General features: G+C 46.6%; 1 protein-coding gene across 1 annotated transcript in view; it reads right to left on the bottom strand.

Annotated features, from left to right (window-relative positions):
- RAB11FIP4 (RAB11 family interacting protein 4) overlaps positions 1-21,114 on the bottom strand; it is a 117,970-nt gene extending 96,856 nt beyond the window's left edge. The window contains exon 1 of the mRNA XM_066200841.1: positions 20,932-21,114. Within this exon, the coding sequence (XP_066056938.1) occupies positions 20,932-21,075 (144 nt within the window). The 5' untranslated portion in view covers positions 21,076-21,114. The remainder of the gene's footprint in view (positions 1-20,931) is intronic.
- Positions 21,115-24,400: the final 3,286 nt, after the last annotated feature.

The raw sequence follows: 24,400 nt of genomic DNA, 5'->3' as shown, positions 1-24,400 counted from the left end.
CTGTTGTACTTCCGTGGTAGTTTAAGCTGCATCCACTGACTGCTCGGCTGTGGAAGTTTGCAAACACAGCTGAGGCATTTACTGCCCCAGGGTCTTCCTTCTTTATCATCCAAACAGAGCAACTTCTCACCCAAGAGACAAGAAGCATCACTCAAGGCCATAATGCCACAAAGGTGCCTCGAGAGAGAAGGTGAGACCCTGAAGCTTTAAGAGCAAATGGATGGGAAATAAAAGTGGGAAGAGGAGAGGGATTTCTTGTTCTAAAAGCCACAGCGACACAAAGTGCAGTCAGATCTCATCTGTGCTCACTCTCCATCAAGCAAGTGTCCGTGCAGCAGAGTGCAACAAGATTCTTCAGTGTGTGACCCTGGAAAAGCATCTCCAGAGAATAAGAGTTTACTGTGCAGTTCCTGACGTGTTTTTCTCTAGTCCCTGCTGAACTTACACCAAACCTCCATCTTTTACAGAAAGAGAATTTTTATCTTTTTCCTGGATTCTGCTCTTGTCCTCACTGAAAGCAAAACTCTCCAAGTGCTTTTAAAGCATCTAATGGCAAGTATTGACAAAATCTGTGTCTGAAAGGCCGTGGTTTAACCTGGGCAGGAGCTGCTGACCCTGCTCCAGAGTGAGCAAAACTGGTATAAAGATAATTCTGCCTGAATAAAGAGCTGAAGGTTCAACTCCTTGGGAAAGCCATCTCAGACTGTTTGAGTATGTTACAAGAAGTCAGATATTAAGTAAATACTCAATTAGGCAGGACGGCAAATAATTAGTAAGGCTAATTCTCTACTGAAATGGTCTGGATGGTATGCAAAACTCACCCCAGCACTACCCTCCATACAAAATATGCCTCAGTGTTCTTGAAAGAGTACTCAGCTTTGAGGAGACCCAGGTTAAATTACCAACTCAGCCACAGATTCAGGTTTAGACATGGACAGACCATCAGTTTGTTTCCTTGTCCACTCCCAAACCTCCAGAACAGTGACACTGAGACACTCAGACATACAGCAACGACCCCAAACCTGTGTGCATACACAGTTCTGCATACATTAAAGCAAGTACTTGTGGCAATTACAGCACTCCAAGAGCTCTAAGAGGCCAAGCAAATGCTTCTCTCTATCCATAGATTTCTTCTTGAAATAAGTCCTGTGTGAGGGAATCTCATTACCGAAAAATAAAATGTTATTCCGCTCCAGGCACTGGAATAATGCTACAGTGGGGAGCTGGCATGTAGCATGGACATATGAAAAGAAGCAAATGTCCCATGCAGTGTTATATAAAAACCATTAGAAACACCAAGCCTGGCTGGTTTGAACCTACTTGGCCTCTCATCTACTGCAAGACAGCTCCACAACTGACATGCAGAGGTGGAGAGATTCTAAAAATAACCAGTGCAGGGAGAAGGACAGAAGCATGAGGAGGAAAATGTTTCCTTGGCCTGGCTGACAGATTGGGCAGCAGCTCTCGGTACCCGAGGAACACGTGGTTCCAGTCCTGCTCTGTGAGCAGCCCTAAAATCCCTAATATCCCAGAGGCAGACCACTTCTAGAATCTAAGCATGGCCCAAATACATACATAAGACATGCAAGAAAGGATTTTTTAAGTTTGAGGACAAGCCAGAATTTGTCAAATTCTCAAATCAGCCAAAAGAGAGCTCTGACATGAGACAAAATTTAGTTGTCAGTGAACTTATGTAGGACATTACCCTAATGCTAAATCAAACACACAGAGCTCTAATTCAGTAACAGGGATCTAATCCCCAGCCTGGTTAGCTTGAGCTCTCTTATATGAGCAGTAAAACTGGAACAATTAAAAAAAAACCCAAAAATCCTCTGGTTCCCCAGAACAGACCACAAGCCAATCCAAAATCATGTTCTTTCATGTAAGGTTTCCTCCCTCCTCTGCTGGACTATTCCAGGGCTCAGATTTGAGTCACAGCATCCTGTCACAAGTTTATGGCAAGCTGGAAGAAATACTGTTCTTGCCCACTTCCCAATCCCATTCTCATTTGACCACAGCATGTTCCAATTCTTGCACAATTGGTGCTGCACAACTGGTGCTGGGAAAAGTAGTGAAAGTGCTGTAATTGTTTATGCAGGTTAATGTCCCAGCACAAACAGCCCATTTCATTCAGTCACAGCGCTAAGCTTATACAGTACCTGGGAACAATTTGCAGGCAGACACAACACCCAGACTTCATCTAACACTTTCAACAACTTCTATTTTACCACTGACATTGACATCAGGTTACTGCTGAGAGATGAGCAGATATGGTGAGAGCTGGAGATTAGGTATGAGATCCCACTAAAGCTGGCACAGATGTGCTGCATCCCAAATTCTGCCCTTGGAAACCGAAAGTGTGTCCTGATAGAGCAAGAACCAGAGAAGTCTACCTAGACGTGCAGATCTTCCCCAGTCACCCACTAGAGTAAAATCTAAAACACAACAGCAACATGCCTAACACTGTGCAATTGTACCAGCTGCAAGATGGTAAGAGCAAGCAACAAGAAGAACAAATCTTCCTTCCTTCCTTCCCTATAATCAAAGCTTTTCTCACATTCCTTGTGCTGCTTTCCTCCAGTGAAAGTAATGGAGGACAGACAGCCTGTAGCTCTCATATAATTATCAGTTGTCAACTCATCTGAAAGACACCCAGAAAGGCTCCTGCTGCGTCAGATGTACAATTTGCTTGTTCTTCTCTAGCAAGGGCACTGCACGAGTGAGAGGGCTTGGAGGCTCTTCTTTCTCCCAGCAAACACATGACAAAACTGTGCTCTCAGTTCAGGCCTGGGAATGGCTCCAATTGTTTTTACCTCAGTTTTAGTCTCAGTCCTTCACTGCACTGTCATTGATTTGTATGGAAAATCAGTTGTTTTCCTACAGCCTCAGACTGTGGTTAGTGCTGCAGCTCTGTGTCCTGCTCTGTGGATGGCATTTGCAAACACTTCAGCCTTGCAGGGTAAACTGCTTCTCCCATATCCAGCGTGTGCATGGACCACTCAGACGCACAGGTCTGCTGCACTCCACTCACACGAAGAAAAACGTCCAAGGACACAGAGAAACTTGGAATCCTAGAGTCAGACAAGCTGATATTACAAAATTTGGCTTAACCTCACCTCACCACGGTGTACAATGAACATAATTTGGCTTTTTGATATAACAAACACAGTCTCTGCTGCTGCAGCTGATCGGATCTGTGCTGTCATTTCACGGGCTCCTGAAAAGTCCCCTTGGGCTTAGATGTCACTTAGTGCTCTCCAGAGTATCACACTGCATGGCAGATTAATGCTCCATATTTATCCAGAACATTAGACCAACATCCACAGGCAGTGCCTGGACTGCCCAGTGCAAGCTCTAAATACGGGCTCAGCGCTGGTGTGGATTTTGTCCCTTCCAGCTTTTGGAATTAGGAGAGGGAAGCAGAAGCACAGGATATTGCAAACTTGTGGCCTGTTTAAAGCAAGTAATGAGGGGTGCAGTGTAAGAAACCGAGGAGAATGGAATATTCAGAGGGTTCCGTGGCAGCAATAAAACATCACATTCTGCATTACTACTGAACAGAACGCTTTACCAGATACTCTGCGTGAACTGCAATAGTGGTTCCACCCGCCCACCCCAGAAATAAGCTCATGTCACACACCAATTGCTGAGCAGAGAGGTACCTGCAGCCAGCACCAAAACCACCACACCTCAACTGCTCCTGGTCTTCAAAAGGGCAAGATCTACACACTAGACAATGTCAAGATAAAGCACTAATTAAATAAAAGTGAAAGTCACTGAAAATTCTGCTTAGCATTTTTCACTTCATAAAGATAATGGAATAAACTCAGGACCTGCCAAAAGAAGAAAGGAAATATGCCAAAAAAATCACTATCCAGCACACAGCACAGTAAGCTCAAATTCCAACAGCAGAAAAAAAGTCAGCAGCAAATCCTGTGCAAATAACTCACCAATAAAGATTTGGAAAGAGGGAAAACACTTTAAGGATGAGCTGCTGAAGTCAAGCACAAACAGGGATCAGTGACACTAAAATCATGGAACTAATCTAAAATATTTACTCTCAGAAGTGGAAAAATATTACAAATAGAGCTTTGAAGGTGCTGTATATTTCTAAAGCACTGGATTGCTGATGCAGTCTGAATACTGAGTGAGCAAGGGCAGACCACACCTGCCTGCCACTGTCCCTTATCCAGATGTTTCTGCTCCTGCTCACCAGCAGAGCTGATCCCACCAGCACTGCCACTCTCCACTGCAACGCTGAGAAGCCTACTAGGATATTCAAGTCTAGGAGGCTGTGGGCAGCCAGGGAGCTGCAGTGTGCATGGAAAAGGTCAGTCAGAAATGACGCCAGAATGGGAGTTCATCAGCTTTCCACCACTGGCGTGGAGCCCAAACCCCACGGTTAGTAGCAAGGGGTGGAGATCACAAACAATGGCAGGAACCACTCTGACCCTACTCAGGAAGAAATTCCCTGGAGCTGCTATTTTTGTGGGCAGCCAGAAAATCAAGTGTGTGAGTGAAGTAAACTCCCAGTTAGGGAGGAGGCAAGCCAGGATGTGACCATAACAACAGAGGCCAAAGGATGACTGACACAGACACAGCTTTTCCCTGTGCAGGGCTGTGGGGCTGGAGCCAGATGTTCAAGGACTCCTGCACAGCACAGCTGGGCTGGCATCCACCCCTCTGACTGCATCCTGTGCACAAAAAGAGGGAAAATCCTGGTCAGGCAGAGAGACTGGGCAGTTTTTTTCACAACAGCTGTTCATACCACATCTCAAAGAAGCAAGACAAAGAGACCTGTAAGTATTTAAAACAGCATTTATTAATCCCTTCCTTGTTTCTTCTGTATAAATGCTACTTAGCTGCTTTGGGAATAGGGCTCCTGAGTTTTAAATATAACCTGGTACAGCTGCTTTTTCTGTAAGAGAACCATTACAGGTCTGATTCCATCAATCAACATTTTCTTAATGCTCAGTTACACCAATGCTGAAGCAATGGAGAACAGAGTCAGAGCCTTGAAATGTCCTTCAATCTGAAGGAATAAAATTCCTAAAGAGAACTCACTCATCTATTAACAGGAAAGGAGAATTTTTTTTTCTAGGTGGTTTTCCATGAGTTCACTAAAGCCTCTGTTTTCTTTTGTTCGTGTTCTAGTAAGACTGACAGGGGACAGACAGGTTCTCCCTCTTGTTATCTCTTTCATGCCAGTAAAAAACAGAGTATGAGGCTTCTGGGGTTTCCAGCAGCAAAGACCAAAGATAGTCAGTCTAAGATGAAACACCTTTGTTTTAGTTTGAAAAGATCAATCTTACCACAAGAACAAAGACATGGAAAACACTTGAACAAGTTTTCTGCTTGAAAACTTTTAATTCAAAGGTCCAGGTTTGGCTAAGCCCAGTTCAGGCAAAATTGTGAATCTTGCATACAATTAGAACTGTACCTTCCTTCACTGCCACAGACACAGCAACCCTGTCTGTAAAAATGCAGACTTGAGCTAGGTGTAAGTTTTTGTTCTTTCTGAGCAAGAAATTTAGTCAGGAACAAGAAGATCTGTCTTTTAGCAGTCAGTGGAGGTTCCAGATCACAGCTGTCACTGGTAAGAAGAAGTAAACGCTGCAGAAGGACACGTACAATCAGCACAGTGGTCAATAGCGTTCAGCCATTGCTCATTAGTGTTTTGCATTTAGCAATGCAGAGAAATCTGCTGATACCCTTCGAGACTATTTCCATCCTTCTCCCTTCGGCATTCACTGCAGCTCGTCCATTAACATTTCTGCTGAGTGCCCTTTAGTTGACTTGAAAGTGCCAGGACTGATTGTTTGCTGAGTCTGTCCCATAATTTTAAAATCCAAGCACGATTTAAACATACTGAACAGTCCGGGAAAGGTACCTTATTCTACTCCGCTCTGTCCCAATGATTCTGACACTTACTAATTTTCCTTGCACCTATTTTTAGCTCTGTGCTAACCACCATGGTCCTTGGTAAAGGATGCTGTTCCAAATACATGACTGATCCTCTTCTCCTCCTCTTCAAGGTACTCGTGGCAAACAGATTAAGCTCTGCTCTAGCCATGCTCTGTGGACACAGGGAACCCTCCTAAAGTCAGAGGAGCTCCACAAAGACTGTGGTAGATGACCACAGCATCTTTTCTAACTTTACAGATTGGTTTCCAGGCAGTTGGTCAAGCTCTGGTCATGAACACTCATGGCAGAGAGTGAAATGGAAAAGCAACTTATGTCCACTTCATCAATGAACACTCAGTCTTTACACACCAGGAGAATGTGAGACGCCATGTTTCAGGTGGTAGCTTCTGACAACATCCCATCTTTGATTTAGGAAGAAGATGGGACGGGGAAAATTCATACAAAGAAAAAGCCATTTAGAAACAAGAGTCCTGAGAGTTATGTATAATTTGGCTGGTTTCCTGACAGATACAGACACGACACTTTCACATGATGTCTGCTGTGCTGACTAATGCACCAAACTGTCACAATGTGTTGACAGACCTTCCCTAGTGAAGAGGAACCCGTTTATTTTATTGTTAATCTTCCTACTGTAAATCAGCTTCATGGACTTGCCTACATCCTTTTGGTGCCAATGCACAGATTACCCAAGATGCAGACTTTGCTGCATAGGTAGTGCACACAATCTGTACACCTGGAGAATTTCCTGCCTATCATTTCCTGCTTCTCAGTTCTTCTGACTAACCTAATTGCTCTTCACTGCAAAGAGCAGGGCTCTCTGGAAACCAGGAAGTGTATTTGAAGCTCACCTTAGGTGTGATGTATTCCAGAATGTTTTCTGCACCTGGGTTATTTTAAAAGGTCAGATACAATTGCAAAGTATAGATGGAGGGTACTTATATGAAAAACCTTCACTTGAGCATTTTAATTTGTGGCACGTGTATGTGAGCTTCCTCACTGCTGTCTGTGCCTCAGGTAGAGCTCACAGAGCCTTAATAAAGCTATAGAGCACTTTGATTTTCCAAATAAAAAGATTATTCTTATAATTCGCTCAATTTTACTTAAATATTTGAATATTTAATGCCAAACAGAAGGAGTCAATAGCTTGAGTCACAGTGGCTAGCACTGGGCTGTTGGCAACTAGAGCCCTCAGTTTAATCAGAAATCACTGCAAAGGAACAGACAGTGTTTGCTTCCAGACCAAGTAGGCTGTCAGAATATTTTGTGTTATCATTTAGTTTGACAGCATTATCTCAAAGTGTTGGCTCAGACCTGTCTTGAAGATGCACTTTGGAACATCTTGATCAGCAAGCTCGTTTCCTTCCCAGCCCTGCTCTGCTGTTCAGACTCCCACCTTGCAGGAATGCTGAGCAATTTAGTCCCAGTTCAGCACAACCACAGAGCTGAACTGCCAGTTCAGAATTCTGCAGGTTCAAACCCTCTGTCTGTCAAAAAAACTTCCTGCTTCTCCATTTTCTGTTTGCTAGCCTTGTGCCCTTAGAGCTGTCTCTCAAAGACGTGGCCCTTGCCTCAGCAGGAATATTATGCTATAGCTTGGGAGGACTGATTCAATAATATCCTGGCATTCCCCTCAAATATCTTAATCATTTTACACCTACTCTCAGTAGCTTCTTCCACTGCTTAGCTCTTACAGATAACAGAATCAAACAATAAATTTACCGCCCTATTGAAGAAAACCTGTAGTAGTGAATAGAAATGGCAGATTTTTACTCTGCTCGTAGAAGTTAAGAATGAAATGTACTTTTGCTGTAGAATTCTATAGCACGGTTAAAACCCTAGAAAACTGTCAAATTTTACATCCCTCATGCTTTCAGGTTAATTTCCAGTCAATCCTGTTAAAACGGATGCCCCAAATCATACAAGACTCTTTGAGGGGGAAAAATATGGTTTAAGTTCAACAAATCACAACTATATGCATTCAATCTGAGCCTTTGACTCAACCCCACTCCTGTTCAACAGAAACCATCAATGCTTTTATTTTCACACCCCCAAACCCCACTAACATCCCTGGGAGCATCCATCCCAGGGCTTGGCACAGCTGAGGCCTGGCTTTTCCTCCCCTTCATTACCTTCACCAATGGTATAAATTCTGTCACATGGTTCAGACTACCCATCGGTGCCTGCCTACACTCAGGCAGAGGAGAAGCTGTGAAGGTTGTAGCAGACTTCCTTGCCACAACGCTGTTTTTAAGATCTTTCCCTGCCTCTCAGAAACCTAACACCTTTTGTTTGGTTTTCTTTGAATTGATCGATTATGAGCAGGAGTAAGGAAGCTTCTCAAGCCTGTCAGCATCACAAACCCTGGAGCTGCATGCTGTAACATCAGCGGAGCACCAGAAGGTCCTGGTTGCACATGGATTATAAACTCAACTTTGGTAACAAACGTGTTCCTCCTTTTTCCCCACTTGAGGGAGTGTTGACCATCCCCAGGGCTGCCCGTACACGAAGTTCCTGTGGCAGGTTAATATACACTACACCTAAACCAGACACATTCCTGATCCGCCCTGTCACCTCTCCCGCTTCCTCACCAGCTGTGATTCAATCTTGACACATGCAAAACAGTGAAAGGCTGTGCCCAGGAGAACTTTGCTGAGGTGCTGTATAGACCCTTTTTGATTAAAGATTTTCACAGAACTGCCAAATTCTTTTTTTTTTTTTTCCAGCTACCTTGAACTCGGATTTTCAAATTAATTCCACAGAGAGCTCTGACAAGAAATCTCTATTGCAAGCAAAAATATCGAACCTAAAACACTTCATAGTCATGTTGTAGGCTATTCTTAACTTGGGGAGCTTTGCACCAGCAACTTTATTCCCCTTCCCCAACACTCTTGTGAACAGTATTTGAAAACCTAAGAAAATAGGAATTATTGCAGGATGCTGAGTTGCTCAAGAGAGCCCAGGAAAGTCATGCATTTCTTGTCTGCTCCTGCATGACTACGGGCTCTACAGTGCAAATCAGTGTCATGACTCTCACTGAAACAGGTTTTTACCATCTCAAACCTTGAGCTGGTTCAGAGTAACCCAGGGGAGCCACTTTCTTCAGCACGAACTTAGTTGATAAGTGCTCCATCAAATACTTCCAGTCACTGCACAGATTTGAGCCTTTTACCCTAAATTAAAACAGAGCCTGGTGCTGCCTCCCTGCCTACAGGGCTGGGGTGAGCAACTGCTCCCAGACTGCTCTGCAAGCTACTGGGAGATTTCAAATCCCCCTCTAACACCCGTTCAACTCTATCCGAGAGGACAACAAGCTCTGAGCATCAATACGGCATGGTAAAACCTGTCTTCTAAAGCCACCGGTTGCACATTTGGTGATCGCACTGTTGCATTCCTATTAGCAACAGCAAAGAGGAAAAAAAGGAGGGATGAGAGCAGGACTGCTCTCTACCATTCCAAGACACTCTTTTTGTAACACGTGCTGACTGAGAGCCAGGGCTGCCGGAATCGAAGCCTTCGTTTCAGATCTCTGAGCATGTGGTAGACCCTGAATATTCATTACCTATTAAAAGCCTTGAAAGTGTAAATTCATCCCACAATCAAGTGAACTGATTTATTCACACAGCTGAGTCACACTCATTTACAGCCTGTGACCTAAATCTATTAATCCAGCATCAAAAAACCCCCGCCTGTTTTATTATTTTATTTTGGTAATATTAGTTGAGCAAAGATGAATATTTTACAATTGTGTGGGGTTTTCCCTTTGAGCAGTGCTGACACACAGCCTGTACTGAGCCTGCTTTCCTTGCTGGTCCCAAGAAGTGGTGCAGACATTGCTCATGTTATCTGGCGTGGAGTGACCCATTTAACAGAGAGCGCACAAAATCTTCATGGGAATCACATCAGCTCTTCAGTAAGACTCTCCGAAGTGCCAAGCAGCAGATAACATGGAAACCTCTCCTAAAGAGAACTATAACTCCCTCATTAATAACAGAAAGCACAGCAGCCAGTTCTGACAGAGGGGAAAATTGCTCTGTGGAGAGCAATGTGTTATTGTGTCTAACACCTCCTGAGTCTTTTCCTAGGGCCAAAGCAAGATTTTACTAAGTCTCTGCTGTACTTGGGGAAATAAAATCACATTTTCAAAAATGACTGGAGTATTTCAGAACCACTGACTTTCAGCAGAACTAGAGAATCATTAAATACAGTGTAGGGGGTAACATTTAAAATGCCATCAAAATGTAATCTTTTGACAACCTCTCCTTTCCTCCCCATTTGACAGCTGTGATATTCCTTGAGTCCATCGCTGATATCATAAGTAGCCCCATGAGCTCCTGAAGAAAGATTGAGTTTTTAAAAGGTTGAAGTTCAGTCCTGTGCTGAAATTACAATCACAATCTAATTACAGTGTGCACTGAGCACACGCTTTGGGTCCTAAAGTCCATTTCCATTCCAGGCTGGCAGTTTACTCCTAGAAATCGATTCTTGCATGTGGGTATTAAGATACACACAGGTACTCCCTCCAACACTGACACCCAGCTTCACAGGGTGCACTTCACCAGTATTTCCTTTGCCTTCACTCACTGCTGTCCCTATGTTTGCAATCCTTTTGAAGGGAACATCCTTCTTCCCCCTTCCCACCGGGATCCTTCTGCCCTGCTGATTTAGGGAAAACACCGGCTGGAGCTGATGGTGGCACACAGTGCTCCGGAAGCAGGTTCACTGAAGTTAAACACGAGTGATGACTAACAGACTGTAAAATGGGTGAGTTTCTATCAGCAGCAAGAGTGGGAGAGAAAACACAGGGGGGAAAGAGGAGAAATTAAAATCGAAATAGTATTTGATTAATTAAAGAAATACCTTCTGTGACCGGCACACGTGTTATTCAGTGAATGACACAACCTTCTAAGCCACTGAGAGCTGTAAAGCAGTTACACAGTGTGAAAAGGGAAGGGAGGTACCAGCTCAGTGAGGTTCCATCTCACAGGCACTTCAAAGGACTCCAAAATCACCCCTCCCAAAAGGCCAGTTCTGCAGCTTTGCTCTGCAGAGCGTGCTCAGCCTCGTGTCCTCGTGGGCTCAGGAAACATCTCTGGAAGCCAACAAGAGTAACTGCCAGTGTCTCTTCAGCCATTCTGTGCCATCCAGAAGTCTGGAAGATGAACCTGATTCCCATGGTCCTTCCAGAACAAAGCAAAACAGGGCAGGGAGCAGCAGGTGTGGTGTAAAATCAGACCTAATGTCTCACAACTGTTATCATGGCAAACCTTCCCCGCAGTAAAAAAGGTATTTGAAATGTGCCTCTTTACACTCCTTCCCTAAAACAGCGACATCAGCAATTTCCTGCTATGGGAGGAGTCTGCCCTCCTACTCCCTTCACCCTGTACCACAAATCCAGGGAAGCAGCTCTACAGAATAGTGCAACATCTACAAAATGCAAGCGGTGTCAGGCACTGAATTAGCAGAATGTATTGCTAAAGACCTGCTGCAGCAGCCAACTGCAATAAACCCAAAGATAATTTACAGCCACGTTATCCCACCAACTCAATCAAGCAAGATTTTCACCTGGAATGTGTAAATCATGTGTTTATGACCACTTAGACCAAGCCCTCCAAAGCTCCCTTCCCTTCCAAACAGGTGCTATTTTCCTGTAACGCAACCAGAGCTTAACAATTACCCTCACTTACACAGGAGCCCCCACCAAAAAGCACAGGCCACGGTGAGTCCAGAACTGAAGCTGTCCCTGAAGATGGAAGGAATAAATCCAGAGAATTACAGTGAGGCCAGAACATCATGCATTAGTCGGAACAGTCTCCAGGAAAAGCAGCGCCCAGGCAGAGCTGTGATGCTGCAGTGACAGTGGGGATTGCAGTCTGTTCATGATGCCTCCCTTGAGGCACCGTCCATCCTCCTGCATTAAATATCCCTGCTGCCTGATGCCCTCCTCCTCCTCAAACCATTCTGTGGCCCCAGGCAGCAGACTGAGAGCAGCAACTTGGCCCTGCTCGTGCCAATGCACTGAATATTCAGCGCATTGAAACACCTGGAGAGCATCGCCAGCCTCCACCACCCACTCAGGGAGAACCAGACAGGAGTTCCACGAGGATGTTTCCACACACCAGGGTTGTCAGGCTTCTGAAAATATATTTAAAATGCCACAGGGGAAAAAATTCTTTCTGGGGAAAGAAGTGCAATTTGCAGTAGTCAGGCCAAGTGTATAAGAAAAATACAGTAAAAGAAATCACATCGGCCTACGCACAAGAAAAAGTAATCTGTGCCATGACCTTTGGCAAAACGCAAGGAATATGTGAACATTTGACCTTTTCCAGAGGTTATCTGGGTGACTATCTAAACCAAGAAACAAATGATCTGCATCTGCCAGCATTTGCACCATGACAGTAACTTGACCTGTGCCAAATTCTCAGTACGCAGCAAATTGTCTTTTCACCCACTGAAAAGACATCGTGAGCTTGGTTAGAGCCAAAGCTTCCAATCTGGCTGACAGATGTCCACAAATCCTCTAGCACCGGCAGAGTCATCAGTCAAGGTGACTACAGGACACCAGAGAGGTGGTAGGTTATTGACAAAGATCATAATCTGCCCCCCCCAAAGTCACACTGGCAGTTACAGATGCATTGACCTTCAAATGTAGACCTTTCCAAATGACAGCTGTCAACAGCAGACTGCTCCGACCAATTTCATTCTCTCTCTAACCAAGGCACATTGGACTGTCTGATTGGAAGCAAATATCACAGCACTTTCCAGTGAAACGCAGCTGACCGTGTAGAGGAATTTCTGTTTGGCAAAGGGCACTCAGCTCCCAGGTGAGGAGGCAAGATGCAGTTTTCCTCAGTGGAAACTTCCATGTCTTGTACTTGCTCAGTAGGAAAAGCAAAACTGACATTATCAAAGCTCCTTTGAAGATGTGTCCCAAAGCACACCTCAATTCTTTATTTTCAAGCAATCCCAAAGAGAACTGAGGAATGAAACACACAATTCACTCTTCACGCTGGAGGCTAAAATTCACAGGTTTCCTCCATATCTGGCTGCAATAAATGAATCATAGCCAAACAAACATTCACGGACCATAATCCTAAATTCTCCTGTACCACACTTTAAAGCTGTTCCTGCTTCCTGCACAAACTCACTGATTTTCTTTTCCTGCAGATTACCTTCTCTAGTCTCTTACATGGCTTGGGATTATTCATGGTTTTGCTTTACCTGTTGCTTTATTTTCCCCGCAGCTCTAGGTAACTGCAATCTGAACACAACTCCAATTAGGCAGAGAACTGAACAACATATTTTCCCTTCCTCCAACATCCACAAAGTCTCTGCACTCGCTCAATACATAACTTGGGAAAAAAATTGTTTTTTCAGCTTTCTTACCAAGTAAAGAAAATCAAACCCATTTATTCTTTTTCATGTTTCTCAGAAGAAAACAGAAAAATGCTCTGCATTAAGCAAAATCTGTTTTGGAGCATTTTCACTTGTTTGCCAAATATACCAATCTAAATTTTGTCAATAAAAAGCTAACTATAAATTAAATCCATCAAGGTATCATACTTATAGAAAACCCCTAAAGGTGAAGCTAATTACATTACTACCTCTTTAAGACAAAAATAAAGTGCCAGACTCATAAAGCAATCGTTAAGGAGTCTGCAAAAAGTGTGGAACAAAATTCTCCTGCAGGTTTCTCCTGTTCCCAGTAGGTTACAACACTGAGAAAAGTGGCCTTAGCAACATATCCCAACATACACATCCCATATATTCGGCTTAAAACTGCCCATATAGTCACTTACAACTAAACTAGCAAAGTCACCAGTATTTTAGGACAGTTTCCCAAATCTATTAACACCATGCAAACACATGGACAAAGCCGTTTGCACGTTTGTTTGGTTATTTTATCATAACAACAGAAGTGCCACTGGAAAATGGTATTCCATGTTCCAGAAGCCATCTGGATCCCATCGGGAGGGTCAGCTCATCTGGAGGTGATGGAGCACCACCAGAATGTCCCTCAAGGGGGAAAAAAACAAGTTTGACAATGCAGATGTGTGTGTGATGTTACAGAATACTTGAAAAAATAGATCTGTAAGTACAGAAATGTAGATCACTCTGAAACACCCCTCATTTCAGCAGGCCAATATCCTCTGCATTCCCGAGCACACCATTCCAGTACCTTTCCTTCTAATTTCAGGAATCGTAACAGGAAAGTCTCACCTGTTTCTAAGCTTTTCACTTGAACCCTGAAAACTATAATGCTTCACCCAAACGAAACTGTCAAAGCAGCTTTAAAATCAAAGGAGTACACTGCAGGTTTTCCAGTGCCTGCATTTTGTGCCCTGTGCACCGACCCCATCTCCCTTGCGCAGGGCAGTTCAGTCCTGTCTCTCATTCTGAGGCTGAACATCCTCCAGAACTGAAACGGATTCAAGGCTTAGGAAGCAGCCCTGCTCTTTATGGTTTTAACAGCACACAAAATGTGAATCCACACCCAACTCTACAGAAACACTTGCATTCTCTCCAAGTGAGGCCCTTCAATTGTATCTTGAGTAAAAGGGTATCACACGGTGCTTGGTTTACACTCGCACTGCTGTTGTAAAACCGTATGTTGGAGTATGTCCTGCGTTGAAGTATATTCTATCACCATCTTCATGAACGGTTGAAACCAGGTGAGGCAGGGCTCCCTCCACTCTGGCTTATCTTCTGTTAATGGGCCATCAGCACGTTTGCTACACAGCTCACAGATAACCCCCTCCTGGACTACCTCCTGTTAATGGGCCCATCAGGCCTTATCACATGACTCACCATCCCATTGTGGGATGCTCCGCCCAGAGGGAGGAACCAAGCATTCCAGCCTGGATATAAGCTGAGACTCTGAACACCAGAGGGGCGCTTACCCACTGGATTCCCAGAGGACCCGAGCTACCAGACCTTTCTACAGGATCACTGCTTCAGGAAGACCACCTCATCTGGACTGCTTCCATCACTCCGCTCAGGTTGTATTCTGACTCTGTCAGTGGTCTTTTGTATTATTGCATTTATTCTAGTTTACTTTCTTTTTTTTTTTTTCTATTAAATTGTATCTCTGACTTGGAGCCTCTCATTTGTTTTGCCTTCAAACTACTACAGAGTAGTAGTGATTGTGTCTGACGATCTCTTTTATCATTCACGTGCTTAATCGCACCCTGCACTGAGTTAACCACGGTCAGGGATGGGTGTTTACTCAGCAGCCTGTGCCAGGATCTAGGTCTGTGATCACGTGTGTCCCCAAATACTGCATATTTTAAGAACTGTCAGAACTCCTGAGGAGTCTGATGCAAAAATCAGATCAAGGATTTTAAAATGTTTGTGAATATCAGCGTTAAAATCAGATAAAATTAATAGGAGACTATACTGTTAACTGCACAGGGAATAAAAACATTATAAGGCATTTGATTTGTTTCCACTTCCTTGCTACAAAAGCACTGCTGCTGAGTGTGAGTCAATTGTGCTAAACTGCAGGTAACAATGCAATCCAGAAGCAAAAACCTCTGTATTGGGGATCACCCCCACCAATACTAGACGGCAGTCGCTTGTTCTCCCTCCAAGACTTACCCTCCCTTCCAGCAATTTTGTTTAATTTGCTTTTCAGAGCTTAATCATATTAGAGGAGTAAAATCAATACATGTGAGAAATCCAAAATCCTCCATAGGATCTGCAAGAGCAAATTTCTGGAGAACATGCAGGCGTATCAAAGACAAAGAACACCAATTTTACAACTTAACAGCACAGACCGAATCAAGCATGGAGGGAGAAAAATTTACATAGAAAATATCTGGCCTTGCCTGGCAGCTGAATGTTTTAACACTCACATATGCTACTTTCCATACTGTAATGTCTTCTCTGCTTTATTCATGTCTTTTTTTTACTTTTGCATTTAATGATATGTCAACACAACATCACTGTACCTGTGCTAAACACAAACACTGAGGTAGCAATAAAACACAGTCATTTAAATATCAAGAATTGCTATCAAAATTGATTGCCTTTCCTTCAGGCATTAAGAATTTACTGTTTCAGATCACTGACTTGTATTGCAAAACACAGCAACAATCAATTCTTAGCTGTACCCCTCAAAGCTCTTACCTTTGAAATGCAAACATTACGTAACGAATTAAACTCATGAGTGCACAGCAAACCTACAGCTCCTCTCTGCACCACAGCGCTTTGGCAAACCTTTCATTAACGCTAAGTACCAAGCTTGCTTTATGTCAGCTGTTTAGAAATACATGCTTAGTTTCAGAATATACCAAAAGGCTATTTTAAACATATTCACTGCTGGTCTGTAATGAATTAGGGAGGCTGCAGTGGCTGTACTTTGACTAATCTGAGTGCCCCAGTGTTCCACTTCAGAACTCTATTTTTTTCCAGTCATTGTAAATTATATTAAACGTCTGGGTCATTAGCAAATAGAGATTTAAGGAATCTGAATGCGTGGCAACCTTGCTGCTACCTAGAAAACACTGTCACGTGGGACTGCTCTTTATATCCTTGCTAATGTCTAGGCAAATATCTTATTTTTCCTTTTAATAATTATTTCCAGGTATGCCCTTATGAGAATGGCAGTATCATTTGATATTACCCTTTTGTTTCCATGTTTCAGAGCTAAAGTCTCTTTTTCTCATGGCTGCAGACTCATGTTACCAAGAAAGTATGAGCTACGCTGTCATTGTGCACACTGACAGGAATTTTGGTTCCTTTAATTTCTGGGTGCAACTCTGAGCTGCAACACCACAGCCAGGAGCCTGAAATTCACCCAGACTCTTCAGAAAGACTCCGGATTGTCAGGCAGTGACATCACGATCCTGAAATTACAGGAGAAGCTACTTCTGAAGTGGTTACAACAGAATGGCTGTTTGGAGTATGATAACCTCAGCTCCTGGGAGACATCTGACAGCAAGGCAAAACGAAGCACCAGGAGTGCCACTGAACTCAGCCACAGGCACAATCTACTGCTGGGGCACCACTTGAGGTTGATGCCTTTAACTTCAGCCCTGAATGGGGCTGATGATTGAAATTAGCAAGAAACATCTCCCTATAACAGTTCCTTTTGGCCAGAAATTTTCATCTGTTGATGAGAAATACGTGAACTCATTTTTTATCTATTTCTGTTCTACACCACTAATAAACCATTGGCTTTAAGTGGATTACTGTCCACTCACATGAATAATTGATATTGGCCTATACATTTTATTAGCTGCTGAAGCTCCCTTTCCGTTGTGACACTGCTTCAATGACGCAGTGATGAGCAGATGTCACCACGACAAAGATGACCGTGTGAGCACCAGCCTGGTTTGCACATCTCCAAAAGGTGTTTACCTGCCTCAGAAAGAAGTTGTCAACGTGCTCAGCTTACTTCACTTGTTGCTGAAAACTGAGTGTGGAGTTTAAGTAGAATCTAGCATAATGAAACATCAACTGGCACTACCCTGAAATACACATTCACACAATCCGCTGCCAGAACTGGGTCTTGCTGAACATGTCACTCACAATGCTCCCAGACACTTGGCTGCTACTGCAACTCTTTCCCCAGTAAGAGGGAACCAGATGGTGAGCGACTCTTGGCATTTCTCAGTGTTATGTGAAGTGTTTCTTTAGCTAGTGAGCACATGCCATCCAGTCAAGTCGCTTTGGAAACAGCCCTTCTTGTCTTTCTTCAGATTTCTACACAAATGGCAAACACCCCATTCATGAGGAAAGTCAGACCCAAGCACAGAACCAAAAGTGTCAGCTAGGAGTTTCTGTTGTCCTGGAAACAAAGAAGCGTCTCTGAGGGATTTATTTCATCCTTTGGTCCTGTTACAGCCTCTGAGTGTTCAGTTGCTCATCAATGTCCATGGAGAAAGATTGATGGAGACAACTCAGTTAAATGACCACAGTCAGATGGAATGAACAGAGGCCAGAATGCCCAACTGCCTAAAAGTACGAGTTCCACACCTGTTTGTATATGCAAGCAGTGCTTGACAGCCAGCCAGGTCTGCTCTAAATTCAGGAATTTAGAGACCTGATTCTGTTCCTGACTCTGCCAAATCAATACAACCAAATCCTTTTTTCCTCTAGTTGAACCACAAGCTTTGCAGGGCAAAGCAAAAGCCTGCAAGCAAACTTGCTAGAACCTATTACAAGCAGAGGTTTCAAAAGCCCATTAAAAATAAAATAGAAAAAAAAGCTAACCAGAAACGTTAAAGTTTATTATTTTGACTGTGCAGGTAAGGACTGCTTTGCTGGAAGGAAAAGCTGCTGCCTTGCTGCAACGTTTTTGCCTTGGGGCAGTTTTCAGAGAGTTGTTATCTTTCAGGAATAATAAAATTCAGCATGTTGACTACACACCACACACACACGAAGGAAAAGAAAACAGAAAGAAAGAAAAAAAAAACCAGAAAAGGCTAAATGACCTACACGCCCTACTGAAGTTAGTATTGTGGATTTGTAGACTCCAAACTTTGGATGGTGGTGGCTCTGAGGAGGTAGAGAAGAGGTGGAAAGCTGTGTGCACCCTTCAGGCACAACTGAAGGGACAGATACTCTCTCATTTCACGGACATGACCCCAGGCTACTGCTGGTAAGTATCAGAATTACTCAGTACACAGTGCGACAATATAGGACCCTTCCTGTGGCCAGATGAACTCTATAAACAGAATAATACTCTGTTTACATTTGATTGCACATGAGGGCAAATCAATCTTTCACTGATGCCCATAAAGTAAAGGGAGTTGAGGTGGACGAGGCCCAAGAAGTTTAGCATAATCAAAAATATAATTAATTCTCATTGACAGTAAATATGTTATAACAGGTTAAAGGGAGCTGCTCCCTAACAGTGTCTTCTCAGTTTAATTTCATGAAATGCATTTCCACAGAGAACTTGGTAGGTTCTTGCAGATGCAAGGTTGAAAGCACTGCGTTACTTGGGAGAGTAGATTCTTACCATCTCCAAACATCAACTGTGATTCATCACACCAAAAGTTCACTTCTAACAAGCCTTAGAGTAGTTCACCTACAGTGGTCGTTCTGAAGTAAATCTGCACTTGGAAAATTGATTCTGTATTTCACTAGCAAACCTCTTTGGGTGATTTACAAATCCCATTTACTCAGCTGCTCCTTTGAAGTCAAGGGACGTCCAAAACCAACTACACCAGGCATGGGAAGTAAATCGGAACAAGTTATAACACTGATAGATAAAGAAGTAAGATATACAGGTAAGACTTCTCTGTCCCAGTTTTACAAATATCTTATCAAACACTGCCAGTTACAACTGAACTAAACAAACACCTCTCACCACTGGCACTCTCCTGTGCCTGCCAGCAAGGCAGCCCATCCTGAAATTACCACTGACAACTGGTACTCTTCTAGCGCTGTCTTTGCTGAAATTTCCAGTTTTCTCTTTCTCTCCATTTAAATATTTTTCAACCAATATACTCCAATGCACTCTAAGCTCATCAGATCATTACCTGAACCGTCCTTTGCATCTTACAATCCGCTCTCCCAACCTGAAAGATTTCTAAAACTGAAAAGGATTGTTATGGCCATCAGTGTCATCCTGCTGCAAAACAGCCAGTGGAATTTTGTCAGTTTTCCTCAGGGCTGCACAAGAAAGCCACCAAATAAACACATTAGGGCAAAAAGCAATTTGGATGCAGTTTATCTGGCGGTAAGGATTTAAAAATGCTGCTATTAGTTTATATAAAATTATACGAGAAGCAAATAAACCCCAAATCAACAAAACTTGTTATGATTACTCATTCCTCCTTCTTATTTTGCTTGTTAAAACCACAAACTGCAGCTTCTCATTAAGAAAATGTTTAAGACCTGTGATTGTCTGTAAGTAATAAGCCTTCTGTCTCCTGATTTCCTGATTTAATTCACAAGCTTGTGTTTCATTACGAGTGGCAAGCTAAAAATAAGCGATTTGCTCCAACAATTACTTGAATTCACTCTGGCTGTGCTGCCTCTTTGGCATCCCTCTATAAATCACCGTTTTATTAGCTCCTCACATTAATTTGTTTTATTGTAGTTTAAAAGGTTGTTTGACACTGGTTTTCTGAACCTCATCGTAGTCCCAACTTCACTCCTCGTCCCCGGCACCCGAAGTTGCTGGGGCGCATTGTGAGGCATTGAAGAGTAAAGTGCAACATCCCAAGAGTTCTCCTAGGAGAGCGTTTCTTGCCGGTTCATTCCGCTGGAGCCGCAGCCCTTGATTGAATCACTGAAGGGAACTGTTTCCAATCAGCGCGTGGCGTTGCCCTCACTGCCTCTGGCCCGAATCCCACTCCCATCCACACTGATGTCACGATTTACTCGGGTCCCACTGACGCAACGGCTCTGCCGAGACCGGTGGCGCGACTCCAGATTTGCGCTGTGTCACTGAAGGGCTGGAGGGAGGCAGGGATGGAGGGAGGCAGGGATGGAGCCCTGGTTGCCAACCCATCCCTGGGCGGTTTTGGGGTGCCTGGACAGGTCCTTCCCTGACTATCCAGACAGTGCCGGCCCCGCACTGGCTCCGCTCCCAGCGCCCCACCGTGCCGCCGAGAGCTCAGCTCAGCCAGGACGGACAAAACCCAGAACAGAACCCAGAATAAAACCACCCCTCGAAAGGCGCCGCGACCGGCCCCTGTACCCGAGGGTCTGGGCTGCCCCGAGGGACGGGGGATGCTCCGGGACCCCCTGGGGAAGCAGGGAGCCGGGCTGTCTCTGGGGAGGGCTCCCCGGGAAAGGGGGAAGGCGGCGGACGGCCCTGCGGGAAGGGGGCTCCAGGCCGCCCAGGGGAGGGCTCCGGGACCCCCCGAGGAACGGAGGGAGCCCGAGCCGCCCCGAAAGGAGCGGGACCGCGCTGCCCTGAGGCACGAGCCTGGGGCTCCCGAAGGGACGGGGACCGCGGGGAGGACAGGTGGGTGACCGGGCGGCCCGGGCGGGGTCTGGCCGGACACGGCAGGTGAAAGTTGCGCGGGGGCCGGGAGTCGCCGCACTCACCTCATCCCCCTGGCCGAACTGCAGCCCCAGGGCGACGAAGTGCTCCACCCGGATGAACCCGTCCGCATCCTCATCGCACACGTCGAAAACCTCCTTGAGCTTCCGCAGGAACCGCAGCAGGCTGGCCGGCTCCATCGCGGGCATTAGCTGGAGGCCGGCGGCACGGCCGCGGCCGCAGCAGCCATGATCGCCCGCGCCTTCAGCGGGTGCGTGACATCAGCTCCGGGGAGCGGGGCGGGAGCGACGGCGAGAAGGAGGAGGAAGGGATGGAGGGAGGGATGGAGGAGAGCGGAGGGAGGACGCGAGCCCCGGCGGAGGGAGGGAGGGAGCGACGGCCGGGAGAACAATAGGGCAGAGCTGGAGGATGCGGCCGAGGGAGGCGCGGCCGCCGCCAGGGGGCGCCGCGGGCAGCTGGGAGGCCCCGGCGGGGCCGGGCGGGATGGGGACAGCGGGACCGGGGGGGACAGGGACCGGGGACGGGGACAGGGACCGGGGGGACAGGGACCGGGGACGGGGACAGGGACCGGGGGGACAGAGACCGGGGGGACAGAGACCGGGGACAGGGTCCGGGGGGACAGCGGGACCGGGGACAGAGACCGGGGGGACAGAGACCGGGGACAGGGACCGGGGGGACAGCGGGACCGGGGACAGGGACCGGGGGACAGAGACCGGGGGACAGAGACCGGGGACAGGGTCCGGGGGGACAGCGGGACCGGGGACACAGAGACCGGGGACGGGGACAGGGACCGGGGGGACAGCGGGACCGGGGACAGGGTCCGGGGGGACAGCGGGACCGGGGACACAGAGACCGGGGACGGGGACAGGGACCGGGGGGACAGCGGGACCGGGGACAGGGTCCGGGGGGACAGAGACCGGGGACAGGGACCGGGGGGACAGCGGGACCGGGGACAGGGACCGGGGGAACAGAGACCGGGGACAGGGACCGGGGGGACAGCGACCGGGGACAGGGATCGGGGGGACAGCGGGACCGGGGGGACAGAGACCGGGGACACAGAGACCGGGGACAGGGACCGGGTGGACAGCGGGACCGGGGGGACAGAGACCGGGGACACAGAGACAAGGGACAGGGACCGGGGGGACAGAGACCGGGGACAGAGACCGGGGGGACAGCGGGACCGGGGGGGACAGAGACCGGGGACAGGGACCGGGGACAGGGACCGGGGACAGGGACCGGGGACAGGGACCGGGGGGACAGAGACCGGGGACAGCGGGACCGAGGGGACAGCGGGACCGGGGACACAGAGTGACCGGGGGGGCAGCGGGACGGGAGACAGAGTGAACCGGGGAGACAGACTGACCGGAGACAGAGGGACCGGGGACAGCGGGACCGGGGGGACAGAGGGGCCAGGGGGACAGCGGGACCGGGGACACAGAGACCGGGGGGACAGGGACGGGGGACAGGGACCGGGGGGACAGAGACCGGGGACAGGGTCCGGGGGGACAGCGGGACCCGGGACACCGGGACAGCGGGACGGGATGTGGGAGCAGCAGCGATGGAAGGGCGACTGCCCGAGGAGCGGAGGAACGGGCAGGGAGCGAGGCAGGATGGACAGGAGAGCAGCAGAGGCCGGGACGCCGCCGGCCTGGCATCCCCTGGGCTCTGCGGCAGCGGACGGACCCGTTTGCAGCCCCTTTACTGCTGCACACCTCAGTCCGACGCCCCAGATACAGCACCAATCACACTGCAATGTTTTCCTTAGATAAAGTCTGTTCTGAACAGTTCCAGGCTAGAGGGGAAAAGCCGAGTATAGAGAGTTCAGGGGTAGTTAAGGCAAAGCAGGACAAGCGGCACTCTCGGCGCTGCGCTGCGCTCAGGCGGGCAGGCAGGGCCGTGGGAAGGATCCCCCCGTGGCTGGGCTTGGCGGGGCGCTGACACTGCCCACCCCGCTTTAATCAGACAGCGGGTAACGAAGGGATGTCCCTGCCTTTGCAGGATTTCTCGTTAAAACCGCCTGCAACTGCTGTGCTCCATGGCTGGGTTTTAATTTGATCTCTCCAGAGTGTTTTGGCCTGCCTTTGAAGCCCATCGCCGTGAGCTGCCAGAGGGGAGACCGGGGATGGTTCTGGTTTCTGCACTGTGCCTCAGACCAGGCATGATGGCTCCAGCTCCTGGGGAGGAAGGAGCTCTGCCTGCGTCAGGCCCAGGTACTCACTGCCTCTGCCGGCACTCCTTTCCTGCTGTAGGTGCTGAGTGCAGGTGACCATCAATCACTCAGTGACGTCCTGTAGGTGATTGATAAAGCTGTCCAACTAAAATGACCATGTAAGTGCAGCAGGTTTTGAATCGAGACAGTATCCATTCATTTGCTTCTTGCAGTGAGAGGTCCATATGGCCCTTAACAACCCTGAAAATTCCATGATTAGAGCAAGCTGCTCAAATTTATCTCTTTTGTAGAAACCAGCGTGTTCTCAGGAAGTTTTATTTCTTTGAGCATGAGTCTCTCATCCCTTTTATGTGCAAATTCAGGGTTTGGAAAGAGGCTGGCTTGTCAGCCCTGTAGCCTGGAAGTCGGTTGTCAATCAACAACACAGTGACAGCAATACAGTTCCCCACATATCCACCCTCAGAGAGATAAGGAGCTGATTCCAGAGCCTCTGCCACTTTCATCTTCCTTTATTTTTACAAAAAAAAAAAAAAAAAAGAAAAAAAAAAAGGAGGAGTTCTCCTTTCCCTCACTGATGTACTAAACGGTCTTTCCAGTCTGGGAAAAAAAAAATCAAAGTGTAGAGATCAGATATGAACCTTGGGAAGCAACGAATTTCTTAAGAGATATGAGGAGATGTGAAAGGGAAAAGGGAAGCAGAATATTTGATCAGCAAACTTCTCTGAAGCTGTCCAGTTAGAGTAGGATTCTTAAGATGTGGGGATGTTTAGCTTTTATCTTGAGCCCCTTGAACTCTTCAGGTTATATGGGGATTGAGCTCAGCACACCCCTTGGGGACACCTATTCAAAAATCCGTGAGCTGGTATCCCTTGCAGTTGTGGGAAGACACCTATGTGCAATCAGCTCCTGTTAGTCTAACTGCTCTGAAGTGAGTTCCACCTCTTCAAAGGCTCAGAGCACAGCTGGTCCCACCTTGTTTGCTGAGATTGTCTCAGTGACTCCTTGCTCTGACTCCCCTCTCTGTGTGCAGGTGGACAGCTGTGCACACCCAGAAGTGGAGTCACAATAAATATTGTGGTAGGAAAAAAACCTAAAATATTCCTGCTTGTCATGAGCAGAGGAGGAGTTCCCATACCTCTGAGGGGTTGTGCTCAGTTTCACAAAATCCAGTTTATTTCCACTGACGCTCCTTTATCTCCTGCTGGAAGATGAAGGAATTTGGTCTAGATAATGCAAGTAAGGGGGTCTAGATGATGCAACATGGATTTAAACCAAAACTGTCAGCATTAAAATCTGTTTCAGTCTTGTACTAATTTGGAAGGGGTGGATGCAGGGGAAGAAGA

The sequence above is a fragment of the Chamaea fasciata genome, unplaced genomic scaffold, assembly GCF_029207755.1.
Source record: "Chamaea fasciata isolate MVZ Bird 193981 ecotype frontalis unplaced genomic scaffold, bChaFas1.0.hap1 SCAF_19, whole genome shotgun sequence".
Classification (NCBI taxonomy): domain Eukaryota; kingdom Metazoa; phylum Chordata; class Aves; order Passeriformes; family Sylviidae; genus Chamaea; species Chamaea fasciata.
The sequence above is the reverse complement of the archived record's forward strand: the minus strand, read 5'-3'. Positions and strand labels throughout refer to the sequence as shown.